General features: G+C 36.5%; 2 protein-coding genes and 1 long non-coding RNA gene across 3 annotated transcripts; 2 read left to right on the forward strand and 1 right to left on the reverse strand.

The window, feature by feature from the left end:
- Positions 1 to 4,906, forward strand: LOC143623565 (high mobility group B protein 7-like). The gene is made up of 7 exons (XM_077094438.1): positions 1 to 236; positions 3,851 to 3,933; positions 4,012 to 4,066; positions 4,153 to 4,248; positions 4,341 to 4,398; positions 4,495 to 4,539; positions 4,621 to 4,906. The coding sequence occupies exons 1-7, from the start codon at positions 112 to 114 to the stop codon at positions 4,792 to 4,794; spliced, it is 636 nt and encodes a 211-aa protein (XP_076950553.1). The 5' UTR covers positions 1 to 111; the 3' UTR covers positions 4,795 to 4,906.
- A 501-nt stretch (positions 4,907 to 5,407) lies between these two features.
- Positions 5,408 to 5,801, forward strand: LOC143623566 (uncharacterized). The gene is made up of 3 exons (XR_013151919.1): positions 5,408 to 5,491; positions 5,571 to 5,625; positions 5,720 to 5,801. It is a non-coding gene; the product is annotated as an uncharacterized LOC143623566 (long non-coding RNA).
- A 3,926-nt stretch (positions 5,802 to 9,727) lies between these two features.
- LOC143623624 (protein SHORT ROOT IN SALT MEDIUM 1-like) lies at positions 9,728 to 18,240 on the reverse strand. Its single transcript, XM_077094476.1, has 21 exons — positions 18,124 to 18,240; positions 17,819 to 17,942; positions 16,285 to 16,407; positions 16,000 to 16,218; positions 15,814 to 15,896; positions 14,966 to 15,620; positions 14,439 to 14,531; positions 14,313 to 14,368; positions 14,030 to 14,147; positions 13,723 to 13,934; positions 13,578 to 13,641; positions 13,319 to 13,492; positions 13,172 to 13,202; positions 11,917 to 13,103; positions 11,646 to 11,795; positions 11,174 to 11,548; positions 10,925 to 11,101; positions 10,782 to 10,823; positions 10,633 to 10,695; positions 10,409 to 10,501; positions 9,728 to 10,291 (listed from the first exon to the last, which is right to left on the reverse strand). Exons 2-20 carry the CDS (start codon positions 17,903 to 17,905, stop codon positions 10,412 to 10,414), a joined length of 3,999 nt encoding a protein of 1,332 aa, XP_076950591.1. The 5' UTR covers positions 17,906 to 17,942; positions 18,124 to 18,240; the 3' UTR covers positions 9,728 to 10,291; positions 10,409 to 10,411.
- Positions 18,241 to 18,746: the final 506 nt, after the last annotated feature.

Here is an 18,746-nt window from a genome sequence, read left to right on the forward strand (position 1 = left end):
CGCTAAAATTCATGAAATATTAATATTTCCCCTCTTATTAAACCCTTGTTTCCCAGCACTTAGAATTATCCAATCTTCTTCATCTTTAGCACTCACTTTAACACTCAATTAATGGCGCGAACTGGTAATGTGGAGTCAAAATCAGTCAACGCTAATCGATCCCGAAAGAGGGTCGAAGCTGAAACCACTTCGGTCACGCTTAAACGAGCTAAAAACGGCAGTGCTTTCACTCGATGGTATTATTATTATTATTATTAAGTTTAATTTCGTTGGTTCCTGTTTCAGTACAGATTACTGTTTTTGTTTGTTTGTATTAGTGGGTATTGAATATTGTACTGAATTAAATTTACCGGGTTTAGGCTCGTTTTGACTTATGAGAACTTGAGCCTTGCTTGATTATTAATTAATTTACATGTGTTCTTAATTATTTACATATATTTTGAGAAAAATCTTTAAATGAGCCTAAGATTTGGCTTGTGAGTTGGTTGGTGAAGAAACACGAAACGTACCAGGCATAGTCCGGATCGTCTTCTACGGGATGATGTAACCAAATCTCGCTCTCCTCCGCTCAGATCTGCAATGGTTTTTGGGGGTGTGGAGGTGACTGCTAAGAAATCTCGAGGATCTCTTGTTTACAGACACAAAAATGGTTATGGTGGTGGCTCTTATTGAGAACAACCACAATCCCTTAATAAGGAGGTGGAGACCTCCTTATATAGGGAGCCTCATGGCCACCATCATGGTACCCTAATGGGCCTAGCCCAGTTAGGGTTACCTCCACAAAACCCCCTCAGCCCAATAATATTGTATTAGAACATATAATAAAATAAGTCAGACATAATAAATTAAGGTCGTAAGCCGGGTTCAGTACCATACCTCTACAAGCCCCCCAAGTCCAGTGTTGCTCCTAGGCGTGCAAGCGTTTAGGTGGAGCGCTGGACTTCATAAGGTGTGTTAGGATATGAGGCGGTTTTTTCCCCTTTATTCGGCCTTGTCTTTATTGTCTTTGAGTTTTGAGAGGTTTTCTCTATGATGGTGACATGTTGTGATCCTTATGATAATAATGGTGCACTGGCATGAATAAGATATAGCACGCATCATAACAATAGTGGCGCGGAGCTTGATAAAAGATAGAGTGCGCATCTCGATAATAATGTAATGCAACTTGCGCGCGAGGCAGCTTACGAGCTATGAAAATAATGAAGCTTGCGCGTGAGGCGACTTACGAGCTATAAAATAATGAAGCATGCGCGAGTTGCGGCTTATGAGCTATAATATGATGATAATGACTGGCCCACAAGGGCCTCTTCTACGCAGGATGACTATCTCAACTTGTTTTCAAAATAATAATGGAGGCACAAACGGCCAGATAATAATAATAATGTCACAGGTGCTTGTGCGACTCGTAGCCGAACCTGCAAAAACATATCAACTAAAAGTGAATGTATTACAAGGTTCCCATCCTCGGGCCAATTATGCTTATATTAATGCACAATAATAATGTTGAGGTTTTGTAAAAACTTGTGAAGTAATTCACTTACTTGAGGAATTTGTAACCAAGCATGTGCTATTGTTAGCGTTCTGGGATTTGGCCGCGAGGATTCCACGCTTCCGACACGAGTGTTCCGTGCCTCTGACGCGAGAATTGTTTTCGCTTTGCCATGAGAATTCCACGCCTCTAACGCAAGTGTTCCGCGCCTCTGACGCGAGACTTCTTTCAGATCGAGGAAGGTTTCCTTGTTATACTTGTAGAGGGGGGTAAATGTCAACAGCTTAAATCCTTATTTTGTTATCATAATAAATATGACTCAAGAGTTGATGGGGCTGTTTTGAAAATTTGGAAATTAATTCCTCCATCAAGACTTTGTTGTCATGTGACATGTGATGATACTGACAATGCTTACGTTGCACTACTGACATGCTATAATATTATTTATTTAGCTAACTGTTTCTTGTTCGAAGACCCACAAATTTGTAAGGGATGCCGTGTCGGAGCAGAATAAGACCTCCGCCCCAGTTTGTAGATTTTAAAAAGTTGCGATGCGAAGATGTATGCGTTCTTTAGTGATCGGTGTTGGTCTAACGGAGTGTTGATCTGCGGTGCGCGCATGCATGGAGGCGGAGTGGTGATCCAAGGTCGCGTATGCATGGCGGCGGAGTGGTGATCCGCGGGCGCGCATGCATAGCGGCTGAAAGTTGAGCGCGCGTGCATGGCGGGGGTTGCGTGCGCATGCATGGCGGAGAGTTGAGCGCGCATGCATGGCGAAGGGTTGCGTGCGCATGCATGGCAGAGAGTTGCGTGCGCATGCATGGCGGAGAGTTGAGCGCGCATGCATGGCGAAGAGTTGAGCGCGCATGCATGGCGGCGAGTTGCGCACAAGCATGGTAGAGGGTTGCGTGCACATGCATGGCGTTGGAGTCTTCTACGTAAAACCAAAATCATGGAGTCGTCTTTCGAACTCACATGGTGGTTTCCGCGGGCGCGCATGCATGACTGCGGAGTGAGGATCCGCGGGCGCGCGTGCAGGGCGGCGGAATGGTGACCCGCTGACGAGCATGCATGGTGGCAGTCTTCTGCGCAAAACCAAGGACATGGAGTCGTCTTCCGACCCACATAGTGGTTTCCGCGGGCGCGCATGCATGGCTGCAAAGTCTTGATCCTCGGCAGTGCGCATGCATGGCGGTGGAGTCTTCTGCGCAAAACCAAGGACATGGAGTCGTCTTCCGACCCACATAGTGGTTTCCGCGGGCATGCATGGCTGCAAAGTCTTGATCCTTGGCAGTGCGCATGCATGGCGGTGGAGTCTTCTGCGCAAAACCAAGGACATGGAGTCGTCTTCCGACCCACATAGTGGTTTCCGCGGGCGCGCATGCATGGCGGCGGAGTCTTCTGCGCAAAACCAACGGCATGGATTCGTCTTTCAACCCGCATAGTGGTTTCCGCGTGGATAATATTGATGGCTATTATTTTGAGGCTGTACACAGCCTGTCATTCTCCTGTGTATTCCTTTTTTACACCCAATTTTTGCTTTGTGACTATAGATCTAGAACTTATTCCAGCATTGAACACTGAAAAATCAGATCTGGATCCGACACCTATTGCGTATGAACGCAGATCTAGAGAGACAAACAAGAATATCGAACGTAACTGTTGCTCAAACGGAATCAGATCTGAAGGAATTAGAACCAGATCTAACCTCCGTCACTCTAGAAACACAGATCAGGCATGAAACGGGGAAGATTGAGGTGTGGTTCGTTACCGTCCCACGGATGGCGCCAATGAAGAAACACGGAACGTATCAGGCATAGTCCGGATCGTCTTCTACGGGATGATGTAACCAAATCTCGCTCTCCTCCGCTCAGATCTGCAATGGTTTTTGGGGGTGTGGAGGTGACTGCTAAGAAATCTCGAGGATCTCTTGTTTACAGACACAAAAATGGTTATGGTGGTGGCTCTTATTGAGAACAACCACAATCCCTTAATAAGGAGGTGGAGACCTCCTTATATAGGGAGCCTCATGGCCACCATCATGGTACCCTAATGGGCCTAGCCCAGTTAGGGTTACCTCCACAAAACCCCCTCAGCCCAATAATATTGTATTAGTCCATATAATAAAATAAGCCAGACATAATAAATTAAGGTCGTAAGCCGGGTTTAGTACCATACCCCTACAGTTGGGGTTTAAAAAAATAAATAAATTGGGTATGACTTTTTTTATTATATAATTTATACGTTTTGAGAAACAAAAGTTTTTTTTTATTGATTTGATCTGGTGGTAATCGATACTAAAAATGCTCATCCCTAAATTATAGTTTTTTTTTGTTAATTTGTTGTTGTAATGTTATACAGTGAAGGGTGTAACAAGAGTGTTGCCGTGGCATTAATTAGCATGCACGATTGTGGTCTCGATGCCAAAATCAAAATGAATCTGGGTATGTAATGATGTTGATCAAATTATTGGTGTTTGTTTAATTAGACTGGTTTTAATATATGAATTTGTCTTATTACAGAGACAATGTGTGTTGAGACAGCTAGTGAATCGGTGGCTAAAAAACCTGCAGAGAGGTAATTAGTGTTTACATTATGTTAATAAATCATGGGTATTAGGTTTCTTGGTTTTTTTGTTTAAAGTTTTGATTTTTATTGTGCAGAAAGAAGTCGGTGAAAGAATTGTCTGGCAAGAAATCAAAGAAAGAAAGGGATCCAAGTAAACCTAAAAAGCCACCAACTGCTTTCTTTCTCTTCATGTATGCCACAATATTATTCATGTTTATAATTTATAATAAATTGGTTTAATCTTGTTACATGTAATTGATTGGAGTAATTTGTTGTGGTATAGGGAAGACTTTAGGAAGTCATTCAAGGAAGCAAATCCAGATAACAAGAAAGTTGCAGTGGTAATATTTTATATGCAAATTGAGTAATAAGTTACATTTTCTTTCTTGATTTGGGATATTTTAATAACAATAACAATCTTATTATTGTTGATTTAGGTTGCAAAGGAAGGTGGTGAGAAATGGAAGTCTATGTCAGAAGAAGTGAGTTGCAGATTTTCATCTATTTTTTGTTTGATTGAAAAAAATAACATTATTTATTTACTAATGGGTGATAAATTACAGGAAAAGAAAGATTACACTGAAAGGGCTGCTAAGCTTAAAGAAGAATATCAAAAGGCTTTGGAGAATCCAAATGGTGCTAATGATAAGGCGGTGGCGGTTGATTCGCAGGAAAAAGTATCAAGTGATGTTGAAGCTGAGAAGGAAGAAGCGGAAGTGGTGGCTGAAGATGAATAGATTAGATTTTGATTTTGGCTTTATCTTTTGTTAGTTTTTGGTGTTAGTGGTTAATGATGTGTGATTTTAGTTAAAGTCATCACATAGTTTATGTAGAGAGTATCACCTTTTATGATATTTGTTGCCTATGGTCATATGTTATGGCTAAATTATTAAATCCTATACATGCTTTTAATTGATATCCATTTCTTCATGCTAAGGTAAAATATAGAATACAATGCATAATTTAAATTCTACACTAAAAGATTTCAGCTTTCAATAACTGGCGCCACTCACTTTTGGCGCTAAATATCTAAAACAGTATTATTATATTTTCCCTCTCTTTTTCTCTTTTACAGACTCTTTTTATAAACCCTTCCCTCCCAACATCCAATTAATCTTCATCTCTCTGATTCCTTTCAACCTTCAATCAAGATCTCAATGGCGGAGTCAAAGTCAGTCAACGCCGAAAGAGGGTTGAAGCAGAAGAAGCCACTTCTGTTAAACGACCCAAGAACAACTGCCTTATCACATACTGGTATTCATTCTTATTTAATGGTACTCGGTACCAAATTGCTCGTATCTAGTTTATAGTTTATGTTAATTTAATGCACTTGTAATGTTATGTTCTACAGCGAAGCGTGTAATGAGAGTGTTGACGTGGCCTTAATTACCACGCATGAATGCGGTCGTGATGCCAAAATCAAAATGAATTTGGGTACGGAATGATGTCAATTCAATTAATATTAATATCTTTAGATAGTTTAGTTTTAACATATGAATTTGTCTGGTTACAGATAAAATGTTTGTTGAAACGGTCAACGAATATATTGCTAAAACGCTGGAAGAGAGGTATTTAAGGTTTAGATTATGATATTAAATGATGGGTATCATCAAGTTTGTTGTTTTTTGTTTATAAAGTTTGGATATTTTTATTTTTATGCAGAAAGGAGTTAATGAGAGTGAAGAAATCAAAGAATGAAAGGGATCCAAGCAAAAAACCACTTACTCCATTCTTTCACTTCATGTATATTATTTTACATATTATTATTATTATTATTCAAGTAAACTGTTTACATGTACATTTGCTGTTGCTGTAGGGAGGATTTTAGGAAATCATTTGACAAAGCAAATCCTGATAACAAGAGTTTCTGTGGTAATATTTTATTATTCTAACTTGATTCATTTTCATTTTCTTTATTTGTTAATTATTATTATTTATTTATTTATCTAGGTTGGAAGGGAGGGTGGTGAGAAATGGCCATGTCAGAGGAAGTGAGTTCTTGTTTTTCATTTGTTTTTATTTTTATTTTTATTTTTGTTTTATTTGAATATATTTATAATTTCCCACATTTGGTTACAAATTTACAGGAAAAGAAACCTTACACTGAAAAGGCTGCTAAGCAACAACAAGCACATGATGAGTATTGGAGAATCCAACTACACGACTCACCAACAATAAGAAAGAAGTCAGTATTTAATAAACGAGCGCGAGCCAGACATAAATGAGTTTCTTATTTGCTTTCTTTTAATATATTTATATAATTAACTATTTTATTGTATGTAAGCGTATGATATAAAAAAATTAATTAAGTAATATATGTTATATTATGTATTTCTTGATTTTCTGCTAGTATTATGTATACATGGTGTGTCATGATCACATTACTTAATTGAAGTGTGCTGGTTGATTTGCAGGAGACGAGAATTATGTGAAGCGGAAGAGGAATTGATGATGGATCAAGAATGGTTTTTCTTTCATTATAAAGGTTAATGATGTGTTTTGAGTATCAGTTATCACATAGCATATGCAGAGAGCATGCACCTTTTATCATATCATGTATTGCCCATGGTCTTTTATGTTATGGCTAAACTAGTAATCTAATGCATGACTTTTGTTGATTTCCACTTCATGTTAAGACTACAACCATTGGTATTCTCAAAATTGTAATCTTAAGATTTTGAGAATAAAAAAAAGAAAAAAGGAGTAAAGGGGGCATCTCGATCGGAATGGCAAACCAGATTGCAAACCCAATTTGTTTGTCTCATTCAGACATGTCACATTTCAATTGGTTACTTTTTATTTTGATTTTTCCTTTTTAATTCATAATAATTATTTATATATATATTTTGGTTTTTGTTTATAACTTATTATATTTGACTTTTTAAAAAAATCTAAAAACACAGTCTTACTTAATTTTTTTTATGAGCATTCTGGTATAAATTTTGTTAAAAATGGAGTTTGTTTAAAAAATTGTATTTTTAACCATTATTGAATTATCTTATTTGAACCACTAATTTTCTATTGGTTAGTCAGATTTTTTGGATAAGATTTATAATCTAAAAAAATCAAACATTATTTGTTCACAAAAATAAAATAAATATCTAAATTCGTATTTTAACCTTGTAAATATTATAAGAATTTTCATATTCACTCACACCTTTCATCTCTATCTGATTTTATATTCCTACAATGAATCATCAATTTTCAAACTTTCACATGAATCTTGGAGATTCTGAAGATTATCTTAATACCTAATTCTGAGATTCAAATCGTTTTTAATGAAGTTATGTGTAAGCACCCTAGGTGGGATCTACAGATTAACCATGATGCAACACGTTCCCGTCCTGAATGTGAAGTGGGTGATGAAGAAAGCGCTGAAAGCACAAAAAGAACAAGGACTACCGAAGAAGGGGACTATGTCAATTCCAACCTAGACACACCAACTATTGGTGGTTCAACAATTCAGCGTCCAACAGGTAGAGATGCAGCCAAAAGAAAAGCAAAAGAAAAAGGTAAGGTTTCTGAGGAGTTTACTGAACAGCTTCGTGTATTGAACCTTGTTAGAAATGATGAAATTGAACTCATGAAAAAAAGACTCGAGTTTGAAAAAGAAAAGGAAGAAAGGAAGCGAGAGCAAATAGAAAAGAAGCGGGAGGAAATGGAAGGGAAGCGGGAGGAAATGCAACATATGCAGTTAACAGCACTGTTGCAAAAGCTGTTGTTGTCGCCTGAAGAAGAAATGATGAAGCGTCATCTGATGAGGAAACTCTATGGGTTCGTCTAATTAAATCCGGTTCACCGTGTGTTTTAATTTTAGTTGGTTTGTTATGCATTTGTAATATATTTGGTTTTTATGTATGTGTGTTTCACTTTATGCATGTAATATGTTTCATATGTAATCTATTTCACTAGTTTATAATGCATATGTACTATATATCCAACATTATCTTCGTTTTATTGGATGTTTAGTTTCTTGTATACATAAGATAATCTAGCATTATGAACTACATATCCAATATTATCTTTGTTGCCACATGTCACGGTTTTAGGATTTTGTTTAGATAAAATAATCTGGCATTATCAACTACATATCCAACTTTATCTTCGTTGCCACGTGTCACTGTTTTACTCATTGCTTGGATTTTGTTTAGATAACATAATCTGGCGTTAACAACTAGATATCAAAACATTATCTTTGTTTCCACGTGTCACCATGTTACTGGATGCTTAGATTTCTACGTCACCCATGTAAGTTGTGGGACAAATATACCATGGGGAAAGTTATGATTGCATGTATCATCATGCATAATATGATTGTTGAGGATGAACGGGACACAGACCTTAACTATTATGATCCATCCAAATTTCTTAATGATAGGCCTACAAACCGACAACGAAGGAGTTCTAGTGAAGATGATGAACCACTCTTTCAATACTCTACTGAACGAATTGCAAGCCTATCCAGTTATATGACGAATAGGGCACAACTTCGTAATAGAGAAGCTCATAACATTCTAAAAAACGATTTGATTGAGCATATATGGCAGAAATTTGGAGTTGATGAATAAATATATAGTTTTGTATCATTAATACGTGTAATTTTGTATTTCATGCTACTATTGTAACTTATTTTTATCTATTTTATTAAATGTGTGTGATTAATATATATATTTAAAGTTTTTTATATTTAAAAAAAATATAATTACTTAATTATATTTATATAGTTAATCAAAACTAATTATAAATTAAATATATTTAATAAAAAAAGGATGAGATTGGGTTGTTAAAGATTGGAGTGGGTTAAATTTTATAGATTAAAGAGAGATAAATTAATTTTATAATATGAGATTGAGATTGTGAGATTGTTGATTGGGTTAGTCTAAACTTATATATATATATATATATATATATATATATATATATATATATATATATATATACTGTATTTCTTTTGAAAATTAATGGATCTAGTTTGGATTTCTATTAGACACCAATTTATACATTTGGCCAAAATTTATAAGAGCTTGAATGAACTTGCAATGAACTGTTCGATAACCTGTTTTGTACCCTTATCTTTTAATGGTAAAATTGTTGAGGAAAACTCGTTGATTCTATTCATATTAGTTATGCACAGAAATAATCCGAGTAACAAGTAATAACCATTTTATTTTATGTATGGTTTAAAACATTTTACTTTGTAGGTCTTGAGGTTATCAACATATTCATGGTTTTAATTTTTTTGAACGAGATCGATATTGTATTTTATCGTGTTCTGTTTGTATAAAAAAAGTTTTGTTTGAAAATAATCTAATAGATGGTCTATGTAGTTTGATTTAGATATCACCTTTTTAAGGTTTAAGTTTTACAAAACACTAGTTTGTTACTAATGTTATGTTGTCCAAGATTATATTTCATTATCAAATAATACTTGTGCCATGAATGACAATTTTAGCGGCAATTCAGAAGCGACAACGCAATACGCACCAACGATTATAACACGCAGAAACGATTTAAACGAAACAAGATATTTAATTTGCTTGTCCCAGTGGGGATCTACATACAAGCTACAAGTAGAGCTTTTCTTATTAGCACATAACCATATATAAGAATTACATAACATGACAATACTTTCAATGTGCAACACATGAGAGATGAGGTCGCCGTCAATGTGCTACACGTGGTCACCGTCAGCTTACGTAGAATAGCCCGTGAGAAGGCTAACATTGGATTTGGTTCTATTCATGAACACACCATAGTGAAGGGCAATGAAGGGAGGTGAGTGTGGGGGACCTGTGTTGAGCGCTGATGATAATAACCTTGATCCCCAAGTACGATAAATTACATGTTCAACTAACATCCACTACAAAGCCCAGACGAAATCAATGATACAATTTATGGGAGCAAAAATAAAAATTGATCTAATGGTGAAAGTTTACTAGCAGCATTAAGTGAATATTGCAAGAATGTCTTGTGAAATACATCTCAAACCACAACCTACTCCTAACAACGTCTTGCGAAAATAATCATACTTTAAGATAATATTGCAAGAAGTCAAGCAACATGTCTTTGACCAATTATTTTACAATTAAATTATCACAATCTTTGTTTCTCCAAACCTATCATAGACCTCCATGTAGAGATCAAACTTCAAACTTCAACCATCTATCTATCCAAAGTATTCATATAATTGTAGTGTAGTGATGAACCAGAACACTATATATGATCTGCCATGAACTGCAAAAGCCACAAGTTGCTGTGATTTAGTAAGGAAATCGGTTTGATGATTACAAAAGGAGCAATCAAAAAAGATTTTGGCATGTAGAAGTAATTACTAAAATGCCAGTGTCTTACAGTTCAGATATCAGTCATCTTCACCAGCCTATTGTAAAGAACACGGTCATCCCTCCCGGTGTTGCTCTCCAGCAATGCACTTTGTACAAGTTCCTGAATCCAGAAAGATAACAAATTCGGTTACTTCTAACACATGTTCTCTATTCAGCTGAGTTTAACCTATTTACCCCTATTGGGCTGAAAATGCCACCTAAAACAAGGGCAAAACAGACAATTAATCTAACCTTGACATCCCTGTGAGACATGCTGTTTCCCAATGCATGCAGGAGCAATCGTAAATCTTCAACCTGCAAAGACATATGAAATAAATGGTATTCAAACATTGCATTCTCACATCAAAAGATAGCGGATACTAATAGATAACTCAAGTTACCCTGATGTAGCCCAGTCGATTTCGGTCAAAAAACCTAAACGCCTGTTAACAAAAAAGCAAGTGCACATCAAAATCATGTATATTTATATGATTTAACAAAAAAGGTAAATGGTTCACTAGAATGACATTGAAAAATGACATGCCTGCAAAAGTTTCTTGTCAATGGTAACTGCACTTTCTTTCTTCTTCGTGTCCACCTTTTGGTTTTCCTTTTTCTCCTGATTCACAGTTGTTTTAACACTTTCCTCTTGCTCACCTTTGACTTTTTCATCCGCTTTCTCAGACTTCGCATCCATGTCAACTTTATCCTCAACTTTCTCCTGTAAAAAGATATTATTTAATAAAAATATGAATGTTCAGTTCCTTGTTTAGTTAGAACAGTCAACACGTGCCTCGTTTTCTGCATCAGACATGCTTTGATCTTCTTCAGGGTCCTCTTCCTCTTCTGGATCTTCTTCTACTTCCTCCTCCTCTTCTTCTTCTACATCTTCTTCAGAATCTTCATCTTTTACCGGCTCATCTACCGCTTTCGTGTCCTCCACATTATCCTCAACAACCATGTTTTCATCCTTATCAGTTTTTTTCTCACTTTCAACCGATGTTTCAGTTTTAGCTGGTTTGTTTTCGACAGTAACATCATCAGTTTTTTGGCGTTTAGGGGATGACTTTTTAGCAGATGATGTTTTCTCTTTTTCCTTCTTATCAGAAGCTTCTTCCCTTTGTCTCTTCTTTAAGTTCCTTTTAGCCACATACTTGATCCTCAATTTCTAACAGCGAAACCAAAAAAGAAGGATTAATAACATTATCGTTGAATATGGAATTATAAAATAAACTGTAAACATCATATCTTTAACAAATACCCACCTGGAGAAATGTTAATATCCGAGAACCCATTTGAAATTGAAGCATTTCATAAAATGTTTCAGCAAATACAGATAGCTCAAATGTTGATTTTTCAATATCTTTATCAGTATAATCCATGAGTGAGTCCAGTGAAAGTGACAATGAACACAGCTGTTGCATAAAATGTGACAATTAAATAAAGTAAGCATTACACAACTAGATCAAGTGAACATTTTGCAATATGCATACAACACATAGATAATTAAGAAGGGAAAAAGGAAAAAAAAATTACTTTTTTATTTTTGCTGCCTTTTGTCTGGAGGATCAACCCGGGATGTCTAGGTGGCTCCTCAACCTTTTTCTTATTTTTGACCTCTTTACCCCTGGATTCAGTTTTAACATCTTTGTCTTTTTTCTCTTTTTCATCCTTCGGTTTCTCTTTTTTGTCAGATCCACCCTCCACTTTAGCTTTCTTCTCTTTTACATCCTTTGATTTCTCATTCTTGTCAGAACCAACCTCTACTTTAACCTTCTTCTCTTCCTTCACTTGAACTTTCTCACTTTTATTTCCAGTTTCATTTTTCTCTACCTTCACTTGAACTTTCTCACTTTTTTTTCCAGTTTCATTTGAACCACCAAGACTTGGCGTGACTGCCTCAGAGACCGACTCATTATTCTCCAATTTGACTTCGCTTGCAGTTTGCTCCCCCCCAATAGTTGGCCCTGCTTCATTTTTCTTAACCACTTTATCTTTATTATTCGCAACCTTAACAGCTACCTTTTTCTTAGTAATCTTTTTAACTATTTTCTTTTTAACAACAGTTTTATCGCTTGCACCAACCACGTCATCATTTTTTGTCTTATCCTCAGAAATCTCAGCCTCTTTAACTTCATCTTCTTTCTTAACCATTTTCACCACTGGAGTCTTTTTAATAGCTTTCTGTTTAGTAGAAGTGTTGGCAGTCAAAGGTGTACCAGATGACTCAGCAGTGTCACCAATAACCTCCATGTTAGTATCATCATCCTGTTTGGATGCTTTTTCGGTTTTTTTAGGAACAACCTTCTTTTTAATAACCTTTTTAATAATCTTCTTTTTCCCACTACCAGGTTTCTGCACAACTGTCTCGCCCGCATCTTTCTTCTCAGTAACGGCTTCGCCCTCGTCTTTCTTCTCAGTAACGGCTTTGCCCTCATCTTTCTTCTCAGTAACGGTTTTGTCCCCGTCTTTCTTCTCAGTAACAGTTTTGTTCCCGTCTTTCTTCTCGGTAACAGTTTTGTTCCCATCTTTCTTCTCGGTAACGGTTTTGTCCCCATCTTTCTTCACAGCAATGGCTTTGTCCCCATCTTTTCCAGCATCCCTTGCTTTCACTTTAGAGCTATCTTTTCCTTTTCCATTAACTTTCGACGCTGATCCAGCCTCTTTCTTTTTCTCTGTTTTTACAAGCCTATCTGAATATTTTGTCTTCTCGGACTCCTTATCTAAAGCAACAGAGATAAATCAAAATTTCAATAACCTTAATTAAAAAAAAAACCTTCCAAAATATTACCTTTTGGAGTTTCTTTCTTTTCCCTTGATTTCTACAGAAGAAACAAACCATCAGATAAAAAGAAACTGTATCAGAAAGGCTCCAGGGTTAATCATGTTTCATATTAACATTAATTTGATATAACTTTATATCATATTTTTTGTATACCTCCTTTTTAAGAGCATCCAAGCGTTCTCTCTCTGCAACTGCCTTCTTGTGGGCAAGCCACTGATCTTTCCATGCATCTATTGAGGGTAAGCACTCAGATAAATCAGGAATATAGAGTACAGTGATTTCCTTGTGGCTAAAAAGCCCATCCTTTCCAATTCTGTCGTAGTGAATCTGCAAATGTCAAAAAAATAAAAATAGTTATTATCATAAAAGAATAGAAGAAACAACTAATATATAAGAATAAATTTTGCATTACCTCAAGAAATGGATTCCACTTTCGGCAGTTCTTTAAGTCAAGTCCTGTGAGCTCTTTGGCATACCTAAAGATCATAAATTAAATTTAGACAAGACAGATGAAATATAAAGACAAAAATCATAAAATTGATCACAAAAGAACCAACCTTAAAACGGTTTGAACTAAAGCAGTTTTATCTGCTAAAGGATCATTGCCATCAACAGGGTCCCATGAGCCACCAATTGGCAAGAAAGAACTCCCTTCTTTAAGAAGAGCAAACCTAAGCATATTACAAAGATGGGGGATACGATCCTCATACTTTCTTTCAGATGACAATTCCTCCCAAGCGTTATGACTAAGGCCACTCATTAATAACAACTGAATCAAACAAGTAAAAAATATAAAATAAGAAATGATATTGTACGCTACAAAAAAGATCAAGCCTGTAAATGCTTAAAGTTGAAATTATCTACCTTGGCGTTCCATCGAGTAGTTCCACTTTCCAATTTTACATGATCATTAGTTAATGTTTCAGCGGATGCTGATTTATGCTCACTTGAGGTTTCCTCTTGCACAAAATCATGTTCAAAACTGTTCAACAGCATCAAAATTGTTAACAAAAAAGAGTCAGGATGTTGGTTGTCTATCATAATTTCAACCAAGTTCCTTGTTATTAACTTATGAATATAACGTATGAGCTAGAAAAAAAAAGTACAAGTGAACAAAAAGAATAAAACAAGATATCAGCAATCATACCTAACAGGGGTATTAAAAGGAATACTCAGGTCCTCCCTTGACCAATTAACAACAACCTGGAACACATACTCAATTCAATGACAAGATGAAGAATGGAGGAGATAACAATTTGAAAAAAACATGTACCTTGGAACATTCAGGTGAAACATATAGCCTAGGATAACGTTTATCCATGGACAGATAATCTCTCTCAGGGTCCACCAAATTGGATGAGTAAACCTACAACATATAATTCTATAATCATTGAAATGTGTGAGAAAAAGAATCCATTCAAAAGAGTAGTCATAATATCTTCGAAGTTCGATGAACTCAATATATGGTGTAACTAGAACCAAAAATCTTTATCTTTCAAAGAGGATGAACCCAAAATATTTCTACAGCCATATCTTCACCAAGCTGATGACTGCAAATCCCAACAAGGGTGAACAGAACACGAGTTGAGGGTAACTGAAGAGAACAACTCATGACAGATGGGCGATCAATAATCCCAGAAATTGCACCATGGGTTAGAGACAACAGAACACGAATGTGAAAGCACAGCAAACACACATAGTTGATGGTCAACGGGTAGTAATCTTCAGTAAAAGAAAAGTCAACGGGAAGAATTGGAGATCACGATAGCCAATAAGAAAAGGTCCGATGCGTTGTTTTACCTTGCAGACATATTCTCTTCGTTTTTCTCTAACAGGTGAATGGCGCCTAGGTGATTCCCGTTTTAAAGACTTCCCGGGCTTTGCTGATGTGGAACGACCTCTGTCCCTTGAGATTCTTGGTGGGGTCCGCTCCCGCCTAATTTCACGTTCTTTCTCCCTCTCCCGTCTTTCCAACATTCTTTCTCGTTCCTTCCTACGCTCTCGTTCCCGTTCGCGTTCGCGCTCCCTATGCCGTTCACAGGACCGTTCTCGCGACCGTTCACGTTCTCGTAGAATCTCCCTACGACGATCTTCCTCTCTTCGTTCGATTTCCCGAGCATATGCGACGTCATCTTTACGATCATCAAGTCTCGAATAACCCGCACGTGCCAGAATGCTGCCTGGATAATCTGGTGGGTCCAGGGACGTGCCACGTAGACTCTTTTCTGCAACATATGACCTGCCAGGTGGCAGGCTAACTCCATAACCAGGATTAGCAGCGCCGCGAGCATACATTAGATCTTCCACTTCTCTCCTTGGAGCAGCCCCTAGAATCGATGGTGCATGTTGCGTCATTGATAAACCATGAAGATCGGTATCAAATCTCCCGCCATACGACAAAAGTTCTTGACCCGAGCGAGCTGTAGCCGATCTTGCTGCTAGATAATCAGCTTGTCTGCCAGAAACCGTTTTGCTACTTAGTGTTAAAAGATATTATTAACTTATTAACTTATCAATCGTTACTTCAAGAGTTCCTCTTGTTAAGTTGTTGACATCAGTATCCAGTACATCTATTGTATCTTGTTCATCAGCGATAGCAACTTATGGATGAATAAAAGTTTAAAATATTAAAGAACAAATAAGTGTACCTAGAACCCCCGTCTACAGAAGCAGATTGTAGCAGTTCTTGTCGTAGTGCGGTAGCCGCATCCAAACGATCATAAATATCGGTCTGCCCAAAAGCGTTATATTCAAGATTAAATAGGTATAATCTAATGTGCAATTTCAAACAAAACGCATAAAAACTTTAGCCAAATATTAATGAGTCAAAAAACCTTATGTTGATGACCAAAAGCAATAGAATCAGCAAACCGAACAGGTGGATCATTTGGCAAATCTCTCCCAGAATATGCACTTGCTCGTTCAGCATATGAAAGCCTATCATCATATTTCCGACTAACAGAAGGGTAGTCAGATGGGTACTTTGGTGAGCCATAGCCACTTCGACCTTCTAGAATAGACGAACCGGCTCCTTTGGTACTAGCAGCTGGAGCCTGCATAGATGCATTAAAGGTTACATACACTAAACTACATACCCAACTAAAACTAATTTCACTGACCTGTAAAGCACTATTGTGTGCTGTTGAACCATACAATGAGGAATACTGACCACCATAATGAGCTCCAGCAGATGGATGGCTACCTAACAAAGCTGAATGCCTTGAGACACCATCAGGTCCAGGCTTTTCAAAACAACAATGAAAAGTCATAAAGAGGAAGAAAGCTTTTCTTTCTTTAAAAAAACAGTACATCTCATTCAAACTTTAATTTCACTAAGAATGTCACTAGAAATAAAAGGGACTTGTTTCATCAAAACAAATAAAACGTTGAAAGGCAAATTACAAAGCCTGTCAGTTTAAATGTCAAACAAACAATTTTTCCAATAGATGTTACTGTAATGAGCTTTGCATGGATCAGATTGGTGCCATACATGTACCAATACCGAATTTATTGATACCACCGTACCAATAACCAGTACAGCAGTACCGGTGTTTCGGTACGGTACCAGCTTTGGTTCTTTTTCCCTAATTCATTGATCTTGGAACGGGTACCGATACAGGTACCAAATAAGAATGATCGATACCAAAAAAGCTAAACCGGCATGTTCGAACATTTTTTAGTAGGAATGAGAATTGGTACCAACTACTGAAATACCGAAAAATTGCAAATTTGAGAAAAGTGGGTACTGAATACCGTACCATATGTAACGGTTCAGTACCGGTATTCAGGATAAAATCTCACCCCTAGAGCCTTGCATATTCAGTCATAATAATGATATATAAAACTTATTAAAGATATGAATTTTTTCCAAGTAGGAACACTATTGATGAATGAAAAAACAATAAAACTAGAAAGCATCTTTATACTGAAAATACCTGATTCTTAAAATTTTACTTCAATTGATTCTTCAACATATAATTAGGGTTAGGCTAAACGTGCGCCCCTATCTTACTTGTCATACCCCCTTCCGACTTTCAATTCATTTAACAATTTTATTTGACATATCACCCCCGTAACATTTTTTTTGTCATTTTAGAGTCTCCCTTTAATATACCAAATGAAAAACTATAAACTTTCTTTTTTTGTTTTTTGTTTCCTCTTTTGTATTCATTGTTCTCGATCATAGTAATAATCTTTATTATTAGATGCATTATAAAATGTATTTAAAGAGATAATGATACGTTTTTATAAAGAAAAAAATTTTCTGCATATATACACACACACACAAGCACTTTTTGTTATTTTTAAAAAATTGAAAAAAAAGATATATTTATAATATACAAAATAATAAAAAATAGTGTTTTTTTTAAATAATAATGATAATAAAAGATAACAAAAAAGCAAAGAAAAAACCAAAAATGTTTGAACTGTATTAAAGTAAAACTTGAAAGAGGGGGTACGGGGTCCGTTTAGTAAGAATATAAAATAGGGGGGGGGGGGGGGGGTTATGTCTAGCAATAGCAACACCCTATAATTGAGCTTAAAGAATTTACTTTTGTTTCTTCTTGATCCATATAACATGTCAGATGAGTGTGTAAATAATGACAACATAAAATAACAAAGTAAGTAAGTAAGTTAACATGTGACACTTACATTTTGAGCGTAAGCCGATTGAGCAGAGTAAGGCTGTGACTTTGGCTGCTGTTGATCATAAGCATTATTCCCTCTCGAAGAATACATAATAATATTCACACCAGACTAGTAACTTCAGTAAACTCTACATAACAATAATAATACTCTAAACACGTCAATTAAAACCTTCACAGCTTATAGAATAGGTAGGCTAATCAATTTCACAACAACATTCAAATAAATTGTAACGGGAAATAATTAGGGTTTTTGGGCAATGGATTATAATTATAAAGGTTGGGTTAGGGTTGTATGGAATGATTGGGTACCTGTAAGCTGATCGCCAGCTGAATTGAGTTCACCACCAATCGAATCGAACCAAGACAAGACAAGTTGAATTAGAACCAATCGGAAGCTAATTTGGGGGAAAACTAATACTAGCAGAGCCCTAGGTTAGGTGCTAAATACCGCTTGCTTTAGACTTTAACCGGGCCTTTATAATTGGGCCTGCTTTCATTTAAAAGTGATAATAATATAAAATGAATATAAGAACTTTGGGTTTTATCCTGCATGCGTTACGGCAAAGGGTTTCGACTCTTGTGGTGGTACAACCGGTGTCAAGTGACATCAGGAGAGAAGGTTCCTCCGGAGATACGGGGAGGACCAGGGTTATGCTATTTGGGAGAAACTCTTTGGGGTTCCAAACCTGGGTCGGCCGCAAGCCAAACTGCGACCACCCAGTCATATCGTATACTGTTGTCGTTCTAGTATAAAATTACTCATAGTCCTATAAGTCATATGAGGGAACTTGACAAAATTCCTTTATGACTTGAATCCCGACCTTCCCATGGAAGAAAGTATGAAATCATTAAAGTGTATTCATTGTATTACCAAAAGTATGTATGTGTGTGTATATATATATATATACACGGGTGGATTATTGTACATTTGT

The sequence above is a fragment of the Bidens hawaiensis genome, unplaced genomic scaffold, assembly GCF_021521415.1.
Source record: "Bidens hawaiensis isolate Kalapana, Puna unplaced genomic scaffold, B.hawaiensis_p1.1 tig00003506_1, whole genome shotgun sequence".
Taxonomy (NCBI): Eukaryota; Viridiplantae; Streptophyta; class Magnoliopsida; order Asterales; family Asteraceae; genus Bidens; species Bidens hawaiensis.

What these genes read in the sequence shown, in the direction of transcription:
- LOC143623565 (XM_077094438.1), top strand. Translation starts at nt 112, where the DNA reads ATGGCGCGAACTGGTAATGTGGAGTCAAAATCAGTCAACGCTAATCGA. An exon ending in CAAAATCAAAATGAATCTGG is followed by an intron (nt 3,934 to 4,011) that starts GTATGTAATGAT and finishes GTCTTATTACAG; the next exon opens with AGACAATGTGTGTTGAGACA. An exon ending in GGAAGTCTATGTCAGAAGAA is followed by an intron (nt 4,540 to 4,620) that starts GTGAGTTGCAGA and finishes GATAAATTACAG; the next exon opens with GAAAAGAAAGATTACACTGA.
- LOC143623624 (XM_077094476.1), bottom strand. Translation starts at nt 17,905, where the DNA reads ATGTATTCTTCGAGAGGGAATAATGCTTATGATCAACAGCAGCCAAAG. An exon ending in CTTTTGGTCATCAACATAAG is followed by an intron (nt 15,897 to 15,999) that starts GTTTTTTGACTC and finishes GCTTTTGGGCAG; the next exon opens with ACCGATATTTATGATCGTTT. An exon ending in CCTTTTAATACCCCTGTTAG is followed by an intron (nt 14,148 to 14,312) that starts GTATGATTGCTG and finishes GCTGTTGAACAG; the next exon opens with TTTTGAACATGATTTTGTGC.